We start from the raw sequence: 13,033 nt of genomic DNA on the forward strand, positions 1-13,033 counted from the left end.
TTGATAAAATGCCTTTTGACCTGCTCCAATGAAAGGTCCCATGTAAACAGCAAATGTTGTTTGTGTTGTTGTTGATCTCATTGTGTGTATTTTGCCTATTGGCCTCTGTCTTTCAAGACTGAGACCTGAATTTTACATTTGAACATGTTTCCTTTCAAGATAGAATATAATTAATGTAGTTAGTATCAGGGAGTGATTTCATTTTTCTACCAAAGAATAATTCCTCTTAAATAAATAACATATCCCTGAGAAAGTGAGTACTTGTTTGTGTATAACACTTCTGACTTGCCTTGTCGACATCTCTGTAAAAATACCCATGTAATTCTCAAGGTCAAATTACCCAGGGAGTAGGAATAAAACTAATTTTAAAGCTGACTTCTTATGGACCACTTAGGAGACTGCTGGTTTTTCACTACAGTCAGGTTATTTTTTTTTTTAAGTCATCTTCTTCCTTTATTTATGAATGTTAGTTACATACATATACACACACACATACATACCACATACATATACATGTCTCCCCCTTTAACATACCACACAACAGATACTATGTGATAATTATAGAAAACAATTTTCAGCATATTAAACATTTATTTATGGAAATCTGAATAAAATTGCCTGACATTTTTAGAAGGCATGAAAGTCACTACAGTTTATATTGTATATTCTTGGGATGATGGTAATCTCAATCAGGGACATTTGTGAATTTCTGTCATTTTTGTTTGCCACAGTTCTGGGGGTTGCATTTGGTATCTAGTGGATTCATGGCTACTGTTAATCATCCTACGATATACAAGACAGGCTCCTGACCATCAGCAACAAATTATCTGGTCCAAAATGTCAGCAGGGCCTTGCTTGAGAAACTTATAGACTATCCTTTAAATATAATAGAACTTTTAAAATTGGTCTTCAACAATCGGTTCTCCTGGGTTTTGTGCATCCTGTTAATCCTTCATCCCCCTGGCTCTCTTTACAGGTTGGCATCGTGGGAAGATCAGGAGCTGGGAAAAGTTCCCTCACTGCTGCCCTTTTTAGATTGTCAGAACCTGAAGGTGGCATTCTCATTGATGGAATCTTGACAACCAGTATTGGACTTCACGATTTAAGGAAGAAAATGTCAGTTGCACTTCAGGTATGCACAGCAGAACACTCTCACATGTTCTTTTCATAAGGTGTCTAAAGTTCAAGTGCTTTTAATTCGATTGGTCTTTTCAAGTTAAGTGAATGAATTGATCCTTTTTTTCCCCAATAGAGCATATTTTTAGCAGGAGGTATTTTCAACATACACTTTCATTGGATACCAGGGTTTTTTGTTTTTGTTTGTTTTTTTTTTTCCCCCATCTGTTAGTTTTGTGTGCATGTGATTTAATAACTTACTGAGATAGATTTCTGGACTCAGATTTCCTCAGTTTCCACAATGTTATCCACTGATAATCACATAATTCTGAAAACAGAAGGATAAATAGTTTGCTTAGCACTGGAGAATTTCCTATAGGGAAACAAGAATTTTATTAATAAGTGTCTTACAGATACAATTTTGCTGTGGGAAATTAGGACATCTTTTAAAAAGTGATTATCTCCTCAGGGAACTTTCTGTGAAATTGTGGGGCTTTGAGAATTAGAGGCTCTGTAGATGCTTTGGGAGACTTTGACAATTTAGCCATTAATGAATAATTTTCACCAGGGAGGCAATACAGAATAGTGAGGAAGAGCAGGGGACTCAGAATTCTGTCTCTATGTACCTGGGTTTCTCTGTCTTACAAGGCAGATAACAGGATCACCCCCTCAATCTGTTGTGAGGACAAAATAGGTGAGTGAGTGTGAAGAGCTTCATGTAGACCCATATGTGCCTGCTGTGATGGTGGAGTGCTGAGTTGGCCATCTCTTCCTGGGCTCTGATTCTGTGTTTTTTCCTTCTTCTTCATAAAATAGTATAACTTTCAGGGAGAGTTTGGAGACTGGATTATATGGATGAGTAGACACTCCTGTCATTCCTTGTGGTTCATTCACTCAACATAATTCTGTGATAGTTACTGAGAAATTACTATCCTCCAGGTATATAGCCAAGCACAACCTAGATCCTGTGTCCTCATCTATCATCCTGCCCTCTACTTTGACAGACTTGCTTATTTTTAAAAAAATGAGTTTTTAATTTATATATGTAGTAATCATTTGCTCATCAAAGGAAGCTCAGAAAAATACTCTCTTGAGATGAGAAACAGAGAGGAGAGGAGAGGAGAGAGAATGAGCCAAGCAAATGTGCTTCCTAGAATGTGAGTGCAATGTGTCCTGAAATACCTGTTTATCAGGAAGCAAGTACAACATGGCACCCAAAGGGAGGTGAATGTGGACTTGGGGACAGCTGTTGCTACCTGCCCGTGACCTCAAAAATACCTGAAATTACTCTAAGTAATTTTGAAACCAAGATATTCTTTTCAGACTCTAGTGAAATGCCACCTCACACCCCTTAAGATGTCTGCTATAAAAGAAAAGAGACCTTCCTTCCAAAAGAAAATGATAAGTATTGGCAAGGATGTAGACAAATCAGAATCCTTGTTCATTGCTGATAGGAATGTAAAATAGTCCAGCTACTATGGAAATCAACTTGGTGGTTGCTCTGAAAAGTTAATGATGGAATTATCATCAGTTAAGTTCAGTTCAGTCTCTTAGTCGTGTCCGACTCTTTGCAACCCCATGAATCACAGCACGCCAGGCCTAGCTGTCCATCACCAACTCCCGGAGTTCATTTAAACTCCTGTCCATTGAGTAGGTGATGCCATCCAGCCATTTCATCCTCTGTTGTCCCCTTCTCCTCCCGCCCCCAATCCCTCCCAGCATCAGAGTCTTTTCCAATGAGTCACCTCTTTGCATGAGGTGGCCAAAGTACTGGAGTTTCAGCTTTAGCATCATTCCTTCCAAAGAAGTCCCAGGCTGATCTCCTTTAGGATGGACTGGTTAGATCTCCTTGGAGTCCAAGGGACTCTCAAGAATATTCTCCAACACCACAGTTCAAAAGCATCAGTTTTTTGGCCCTCAGCTTTCTTCACAGTCCAACTCTCATATCCATACATGACCACTGGAAAAACCATAGTATATGACCTAGCAATTCTGCTTTAGAGTATAAAACCCCCCAAACTGGAAGGAAGGTCTTGAAGAGATACTGGAACATGCATGTTATAGCAGCATTATTCTCAACAGCAAAAGGTGGAGGCACGCAAGGGTCCATTGGCAGATGAGTGAACAAACAAAATGTAGTGTGTATACATACAGTAGAATATTACTCAGCCTTAATAAAGAAGAAAATGCTGACACATGCTACAGCACAGATGAACCTTGAAAAAAATTAAGCTAAGTGAAATAAGTCATTTACAAAGGACAAATACTGTATGATTCTATTAATAATAGTTACCTAGAGTAGCAAATTCATGGATACAGGATGCAGAATGGTGGGTGCCAGGAATGGCCAGGAGAGGGGACTTGTTTAAAGGGCACAGAGTTTCAGTTCTTCAGGATGAAAGGAGATCTGCAGCTGGGTGGTGGTGATGGCTGTACAACAATGTGAATGTATTTAGCATCACTGGACTGTGCACTTAAAGTGGTTAATCTAGCAAATTTTATGTATATTTTATCACAATTGAAAAAAATTTTTTCAAAGGTATCCCTTTCAGGAAAAATGGGAAGGACTTTTTAGCACATTCAGTCCCCATATTTAAAGATTTCCTCTGGCTATAAGATTTATGACTTATGGTTACAGTAGAAAAAAAATAAGCTTAGATTCTCGAGTCTTATGTTTTGATGGTACTCATCTCTGAAATGGCCATGTGAGATTTGTTAGTAGAAATAAAGGGCATGTCTGTAAAGTCCTTCCACATCCTTGGATGCAAAGCTTTAGAAACATGCCTGCATTATTTTTAATGCTTCTTAATAGGAAAAAGTTGCATGCTTGTATACACAAAACAACTGTAAATAAATGACATTGGATTATCTTGTCTCTGCCAATAATATTTGGAAGCACATCTGAGCAAAGACTAAACATGCCTTGACCTCAGCATGTTTTGGTTCTGTTCTGTTGATTTCCATCCTTCCTTGGAGCATATTCTAGGTACACACTCCAGAGAGTGTGTTTACAGAATAGTGCTAACCTTTGTATCCATGTAGATTCCACTTTATATGCCTTTGTCTCCAAGGTGAGTGTTGGTTGATTAAAGAGAGAAACTCTGGAGAGAACTTGCAATGTGCAAAAGTTCCCAGGAAGCCATTCAGGAGGCAGGGAGGGCTAGAATGGTTCAGAGTGTAGACGAGGTGTCAATGTGACCCACAGTTTATTCCTGCTCTGCCTCATCAACTGTGGGGACTTGATGATGTCACTTGGCTGCCAAGCTTCAACATTCTCCTCCTTAAACCCGGTCTGGAAAGCATTCACCCACAGATTTGTGGTGAAGATGTAACTTAGTGAGATAATGTTTGTGCCCTTGTGTCATTCTTAGGAATGCTCAGTCATCAGGAACTGTTATCATTCTTAAGAATCAGGGCACTGGCCTTTTGGGTATTATTTCTACTTAAGTATAAAGAGTAACACCTTCTGAAATGACTTTTCTCTTTAATTTCTGTTTGTGTGTTCATTGTCTTTGATGATTTTCTTTATATTCATTATTTAATAATAAAAACTAAATTGTTACATAAATATGAATAGTAAAGCAAAGAAACAGAAAATAAAAACAAACAAACAAGAAAACGCAATAGGAATTTTGAGGAAAAGCACCACAGAGAAATGTATCTAACATTTTCCACCAAGAGCAAGAAATCAGACTAAAATTTTTTTTGTATTTTTATTTCTGTCTTTCTTCTCACCAGCTTCTTTCCTGACCATCACCTTATACACACTCTTACTTTCCAATCCCCCACCAAGACCTCCAGCCTTTTACTCAGCCCTCCCCACACTCTTGACTATTTTCTTTCTCTCTTTGAGGACAGGGCCTGTATCTCTCATTTCTGTTCCTCTAGTGCTCGTTACAGTCCCTGACAAGTTACACGAGTATTAATAATAATTCCTAACGTTTATGGAATCATTAACACATCTTAGTTTCTTATCCCACCATTTCCTGCTTAATCCTTACAATTTGTTGCTATCCTTATCTGACAGATTTAAAAACTGAGTCACTGGGAGCTTATCCTACTTTTCAAGTAAGGGGCAGAGCCAGGATTCTAATTTTATGTGTGTCTACTTTTAGAAATTGAAGTATAGTTGATTCACAGTGTTTCAGTTGTATAGCGAAGAGTTTCAGTTTTATCTCCAAAGACTCCCATCACAGCAGAGTAGATTCCAAAGTACTAGTATATGACAGAGACCTATGCTCTCCAGTTTCCACTTTGTCCACTTCCCAGTTGTGTCTGACTCTTTGTGACCCCATGGACTGCAGCACACCAGGATTCCCTGTCCTTCACCAACTCCCGGAGCTTGCTTAAACTAATGTCCATTGACTCGGTGATGCCATCCAATCATCCCTTTCTCCTCCTGCTTTCAGTCTTTCCCAGCATTAGGGTCTTTTCCAATGAGTCAGCTCTTCACATCAGATGGCCAAAGTATTGAAGCTTCAGCTTCAGTGTCAGTCCTTCCAGTGAACATTCAGTGTTGATTTCCTTTAGGATTGAGTGGTTTGATCTCCTTGCAGTCCAAAGAACTCTCAAGAATCTTCTGCAACACCACAGTTTAAAACCATCAATTCTTCACCTGTGTTGTACTCATCAGATATTTTCCCCATTTTTCCTACTGTCCCACTCCCCAAACCATAGCAAGACTAAGTAAGTATAGAGCAAAGCCAGAAGATACTACTCCTATTGCTCTGTGTTTCATTTGGACAATATCAGTTTAGAAGTGGGTTTATGCACTTGTATGTCATGGGCTGTTATGTGTCCAGAGAAGATACTCAAAATGTTATCCCTCCCCAACCAAGAGCCCTTTGTCTTTACAGCGTTTTGCTAGCTGCAGAGGTGGAGAAAGTCTGTTACTTTGAATTTACTTGTCTAAGTGTAAAAACTTACATTCGTCTTCCCCTCAAATGAGTAGGAAGCAGTGATGCTTGTGTCTCAACACCCCAATGTAGGGAAATTAGGACGCTAAGAACAGACTCTGCAGAGGGGGGAGCCCAGTGCTGTTTCTTTGAGTTGCCCCTCTAGCTGAGCCAGGCCCACAGTGTCTTCCCTGGATTCCTGGTCCCTGTGATCCTGGCAGCAGCAGGGAGCTTCCATGGTGGTCTCTCTTCCTCCCAGGCTCATCCCCATCACTACTGACCCCGCATGAACAGGTCAGAACTGGGGGAGATACGATGGTAACAAGGACCTGGGTAGGAGCAGAGACAGGGGAGTGGGAACATAGACCATCAGTCATGGGGGGAACATTCAAAGATGAATACTATGTTCTTAAGAAGGTACTGCACAACTTCTGCTCAAAATTTTAGGAATAATCTAAAATTAAAGTTCTTCTTAAATAATTTCCTTAAACACAACAGGTAGCTGAAGTATGTGTGTTCTTTGTGCTCAGGATCTGAAGTAGTTAAATATGTCCACCAGTTGAGATTATATGCAGGGAGTAGCCTGCTTACTTGAAAGGACCTGGAAAATGGAGGGAAGATGGAGAAAGGAAGGAGGAAGAATATTAGGGGCCAGCCTCCCCTCGCCTGACTACATCGCTTGTGTAAACCTCATGGAGACAGCTGAAGGATGAGAAATCACCAGCATGTGGGAATTTTAAGGTTGATAATTACAAACAGTAACAAGTTTTTATAAAAAATCTGAAGTAGAATGATGGTTATTCCCCTGACAAGGAACGATTACCATTGTTTAGATGGTTGTTTACTCTTTGATCCTAAATTTGAGTTTTAAGGGAAACCTTAAATTTGGTCTCAAGATAGTTTAGTTCAGTACTCATTCTGAAATATTGTATGACTAGTGATTTTCAGTGCTTTGGAAGCATTTTGGCCATTTAATCAACTTGGTGTGACTAAATCTCCCTTTATAATGTCTTTTTAACTGTGGATTTTGCTCAGGGGTATGTCTTTTTTTGGTGGCACACCCTGCGTTTTCTGTATTCATTTCTCTCTCACCAGACTTAAACCTGAGACCATATTGAAGGAAGGTTTGGAAGGCTCCCTGAGTATCATTCTTCCTCATGATTAGGGAAAAGAAATGTCTGTCTTCTTCGTTTTTCCTCTCAGGGTTTTGTGAAGTGAGGAGGAAAGCCCAACCCCAAGGCCAGGCGGGATTTAAACTTGGGCATTCTGAGCAGTTCCGGGCACTTGTGGAAGTGTCAGGTCTCCTCTTGTTCCCACAACTTTGCCTCCTCTTGTCCTGCCCCCTTCACTGAAAGGAGCCTTTTGGGCTCTTCACTGCTGCCCATATTCTTATGGCCTGGCTTACTAAGGCTTCCAGAGGAAAATGTAAATGGCCTACATGAGCTTATGTACAGCATTCTCTCTTGAGGCCAAGAGGAGACATATATTTCCAGAGTAATTTACTTGTGGCTCCTCCTGAAGCAGATGAATAGGAAGAACTATTTAAATTAAAGTATCATGACATAGGTCACAGTGGGTTTCAGGTCCTCTTGGCCTTGCAGTTAATAATGAATGTGAGGCAGGTCCTCCTGACACACATGTGAGAGAATGTGGGGACCAGCTGCTGCCAAAATCAGAGGTGATCTCTCCATGGACAGGGGTGCTGCAGACCCCAGGAGCATGTTCCCCTTGCACATGTGGGGATGTTCATTTCACACATGTGGAGAGATTCCAGATCCTAGAAGACAGTCTGACCAATGGAGGAAATAACCTAGTTTAGTCTTTAGTGCTAATGTGTAAATATTTAATGGTTTGCTTTGAGGCACAAACCTCTACTAATCATGCTGTTGATATTTCCCAGTCACACCAGGCTTGACAGTTAATTTATGTAGATCTTGATGTTAAGTTTCTCATGTAATTATTTCCTCACTTTGTGTGAGTGTTTAAACAGATATTTATTACCAGGGTGGTATTTAAAAAAAAATCAAATCTTCCCTTTTCTTCAGTTTTTTCATTAAGATGAAAAAATACTTCTTCAACACTTTCTTCTGTTAGTGTTCAGTAGTTCAGAAGATATTTTGTAGCACACTTTGTACAATGGACAATTATTTTAGAGATACTGTTTTGTAAACATACAGTTGCAACTTTATTATTAATAATTAATGAATTTAGATGTTTTTCTATTTTAATTTTGACAGTCTGTACACATTAGAATAAAATAAAAAGAGGTTAAGGTAATAACACTCACTGTTTTGGCATATTTAGGAGCCTGTTTTATTCACTGGAACAATGAGGGAAAATCTGGATCACTACCATGAGCATATGGATAACGAACTGTGGAATGCCTTAGAAGAGGTAATTTATTAATAGTAACTGTAATTAACTTGTTAGCATCAGTATATGTGTGTTTACATTGAGAGCTTTGCAGATAATTAAGGGGAGCGTATCAGTTTCACTGACTTCGGTAACCTCCTAAGAAAACACTGATGACATGGGTGCGCTTAAAAATGTGTGTATTGATGATGATGAAAAGCAACAATATAATGTGACATGTTTGCATTTTAGCTATTTTCCTAGAACCCTGAACAAATAGACACATTATCTTGTCCTTAGCAAAGTATTCAATTAGATGTTAAACTGTGGGATCAAATTCTACTAGTGACCTAGTGAATTAATTACTCCATTACACTCCAATATTCATTTTATTCTTCTGGTCTTAGGAAACATCTCCTGAGTGGAGACAATAGTAATTTTTCCTTATTAACTAAAAGATATAAACAAGATCATACTAGTAAAATGTAGAAGTTTCATAGAAAAGTGTTTATAAAGGTAAATTATATAGTCAGAATTAATGATGATTATTTATTGGCAATTATGTCATTTTAATGCTGTAGCATTGATGCAGATAACAGAACCCTGGAACATCTGCTCAGCTTTTATATGGATAGGTTCATTTCAAAAGAATTTTCTGTTATTTATGTCATGTCCCTTTCTCTGCTTCTTTGAGTTTCCTCACCGTTGCATGAAAAAAAAAAAATTGACTATTAAGTTGCTGTCAGTTTGTGTTTTATTTTTTTTATTTTTAACTATTTTGTGTATTTGCACTCCTTTTACAAATCAGTTCTACTGATGGCAGAAACCCTAGACTTCTTTTTTTAATTTATTTTAATTGAAGGCTAATTACTTTACAATATTGTAGTGATTCTGCCATACATAGTCTTTTGCTTTTAAAAAGTAAGAATGAACATTCCTATAAATTAATGATGAAAGATTAGAAAGAGAAGTTGACAAAACAATCCCATTTACCATTGCAACAAAAAGAGTAAAATACCTAGGAATAAACCTACCTAAGGAGACAAAAAACCTGTGCTCATAAAACTACAAGATACTGACAAAAGAAATCAATGATGCAAACCAGATGGAGGGATATACCATGTTCTTGGATTGGAAGAAACAATATTGTGAAAATGACTATACTACCCAAAGAATCTACAGATTCAGTACAATCTCTGACAAATTACCAATGGCATTTTGCATAGAATTAGAGCCAAAAATCTTACAGTTTTAATGGAAACACAAAAGACCCCAAGTAACCAAAGCAGTCTTAAGAAACAAAAGTGAAGCTGGAGAAACTAGGTTCCCTGACTTCAGAATGTATTATTGAGTTGGCAAAAAAGTTTGTAGTACAGAGCTAGAGTAATCAAGTTGGTGTGGCACTGGCACAAAAACAGAAATACAGATCAATGGAGCAGGCTAGAGAGCCCAGAGATGAACTCGCAAACCCGTAGCCAACTAATCTATGACATAGGAGGCAAGAATATACAATGGAGAAAAGGTGGTCTCTTCAGTAAGTGGTGCTGGGAAAACTGGACAGCTATGTGTAAAAGAATAAAATTAGAACACTCCCTGATACATACAAAACTAAACTCAAAATGGATTGAAAACCTATATGTAAGACCAGACTCTTAGAGGAGAACACAGGGAAAATGCTCTACCTAAATAACTACTAAATGTTTGATTGATCTTTTCATTTCAGAGAAGTGTGGCATATTTTTAAAATCTTTTGCTGTTGTTGTTGTTACACAAATTTGAGAGATTGATTGTTCACATTGGTTTGAATTGGTGTGTTTATCATTTAGTGTCACCCTTCTAGGGAAGCTCTGAAATCTGTAATATACAGACGAACCTTGACTATGAGCACGCAGATTTGGCGGTATGACCATTTCCAGCCAGTAATTCTGGTTTCTGAAGGATGTCACGATTGAGTCTTTATATACCCACCCTGCTTTTCAGCAGCATGTGGATTTTGTTTTCTTAAGTTGAGTCGATTGCTTCACCTTCTCCTGCCTGAAAAACAGTGCACCTCTGATTTCATTTAAGTTTGTGAGTCTTTTACAGTAAAATTCTACAAGAGAAGAGGTGTGTAGAGCATTTAACCATTAAATGCAAAGAATGATAGGATGATCCACTACTCTTGAATTCATAGGACAAATTTAATGGTGAAATTGGGACACATCTTAAAAACAATAACTGGAAGTACTGGTGAATTATTTTTATATTTGTTTCCCAGATTGAGATCTTTTTTCACAGATTCTCAAGTAGCCTTACTCTAGAATTTTAGAACATATTGTTCCATGGACAGAGAGGCAATCTAAATTATAAAAATACTGAAGTATTTTTATATACTTTGCCTATTTTTATAGGCAATCTAAATTATAAAGATACTCAGATCTAGTTCTATTTAAACTACATTTGGAACTTTCTATAAAAAGAAACAAATGTGAGTTTATTTCACAAAGTCAAGTGTGTGGTTTCCATGTATTGCTTCTGGAATTAAGCCTGTTAACTTTGGTGATATCACTTAGAGAAATCATCCCATCATTATGTTTCTCTAGGAATTGATTCCTTATGACTATTTTAAAAGAAAACTTACCAAATCGTTCATTGAAAAACATACAAATGTGATAAAGAAATAATTCCTAGAGGATCTGGATAAAGGGGTGATTTATCACTCTAAGTTATTGTTGTTCAGTTGCTAAGTCACCTCTGACTTTTTGTGACCCCATGGACTACAGCATGCCAGGCTTCCCTGTCCCTCACCATCTCCTGGAGTTTGCCCAAGTTCATGTTCATTGAATCGATGATGCCATCCAGCCATCTCATCCTCTGATCCCTCTTCTCCTTCTGCCTTCAATGTTTCCCAGCATCAGGGTCTTTTCCAATGAGTCAACTGTTTGCATCTGGTGGCCAAAATATTGGAGCTTCAGCATCAGTCTTTCCAGAGAATATTCAGGGTTGATTTCCTTCAAGATTGACTAGTTTGATCTCCTTGTTTTCCAAGGGACTCTCAATAGTGTTCTCCAGTACCACAGTTCAAAAGCATTTACTCTTCAGCACTCCGTTATTGCCCAGCTCTTGCATCTGTACATGACTACTGGAAAGACCATAGGTTTGATTATATGGACCTTTGTCAACAAAGTGATATCTTTGCTTTTTAACACACTGTCTAGTTTTGCCATAGCTTTCCTGCCAAGAAGCAACCATCTTCTAATTTCAAGGCTACAGTCACAATCTGCACTGATTTTAGAGCCCAAGAAGAAGAAATCTGCCACTGTTTCTACCTTTTCCCCTTCTATTTGCTGTGAAATGATGGGACTGGATGCCACGATCTTAGTTTTCTTAATGTTGTGTTTTAAGCCTGTTTTTTCACTCTCCTCCTTCACCCTCATCAAGAGGTATCACTAAATCAATGAAGTCAGGTTTTAAGCGAACCAGAAACCCTAGTTATTAATTTATAAATGATGCCTAACTGGATATATGAACCCAAACTCACAGAGTTAACCTGAGAATGAGTAGGAGGGAACCACTATGTTTTCCTCTTTATGAACTTCAATTAAATGGAAATGATGGCTTAAATTTTTTTTAAGGTCCTCTAGTTCTGTTTTCTCCTTTTTCATTGGCAATAATGGACATTCAGAAGAAAGACAATCCTATGGATGCTGCCTGTCTCATTTTGGTTATTTTTCTAAATATGCTGAAAATACATTTTTCATGTACTGAAATTTGCCAACTTACTGTAAACTGATAAAAGTTCATCAGAAATTGGTGCTATTGGGGTGCTAAAAAGCAAAGGCAGCTCCAAAAATATAACATGAGTAGTGCCTGAAGATGAAGCACTTTATCACTCAGAGGTTAAAAGGTCATAGTAGATAAAACTCTGGAAATGAGTCATTGATGTGTTGCTTCTGTTTAAAAGCAAAAACAAAACACCTTAGATACTGGAATTTGGAATTAAGAGTAAAGTATGGGGGCTTCCCCAGTTGCTCAGTGATAAAGAGTCTGCCTGCAATGGAGGAGAAGTGGGGTTGATCCCTAAGTTGGGAAGATTCCCTGGAGGAGGAAATGGTAACCCACCCCAATATCCTTGCCTGGGAAATCCCGTGGACAGAGGAACCTGGTGGGCTACAGTCTATAAGGTCTATGACTTAGCAATTTAACAAAAAAAATGTCCTGTCAAACTGGGAAGAAATCATACAGTTAAATGTCTGACATTGATAGTGTCTCTGTTAGGACACAAGTGTGTCTCATCACACAGGAAACAAGGATGCAGAAACCTGGGCATCAGCTGCTGGTGCATCAGGAACCAGGGGGTTTGGTCCTTACAGGAGCAACAGGTTACATGTCCATTTCCCCGGGGTTTGTATTAGGTGAACTTCCTTTACTGCTGGCCCTGCTCTAGTAAAAGCTCTTCCCCATCTGTTGTTTGCATTTCAGTGTCTCCTTCTGACCCACACCAGATTTTCTATTTGAAAAGTAAGAAATTTCCACCAAATCTGGAAACCACCTGACCTCTGTGTTCCCCTCCTGTGAGGGGCATCAGCAGCCACTACACAGAGTGCACACAGCAATGATGGAGGCAGGCTGCCTTAGAGGCCAGTGTATTATTCTTCAGTTTTGCTGTATTCTATCATTTTCCCAAGCTC

The 13,033-nt window shown here is 38.5% G+C and overlaps 1 protein-coding gene across 2 annotated transcripts in view; it reads left to right on the top strand.

Moving 5' to 3' along the window:
- Positions 1–13,033, top strand: part of LOC138446668 (ATP-binding cassette sub-family C member 4-like) — a 172,526-nt gene that overhangs the window by 129,958 nt on the left and 29,535 nt on the right. For both annotated transcript variants that reach the window (XM_069601890.1, XM_069601891.1), the window contains 2 exons: positions 977–1,132; positions 8,316–8,405. In XM_069601890.1, the coding sequence (XP_069457991.1) occupies positions 977–1,132; positions 8,316–8,405 (246 nt within the window). The remainder of the gene's footprint in view (positions 1–976; positions 1,133–8,315; positions 8,406–13,033) is intronic.

Source organism: Ovis canadensis, chromosome 10, assembly GCF_042477335.2.
Source record: "Ovis canadensis isolate MfBH-ARS-UI-01 breed Bighorn chromosome 10, ARS-UI_OviCan_v2, whole genome shotgun sequence".
NCBI classification, from domain to species: Eukaryota; Metazoa; Chordata; class Mammalia; order Artiodactyla; family Bovidae; genus Ovis; species Ovis canadensis.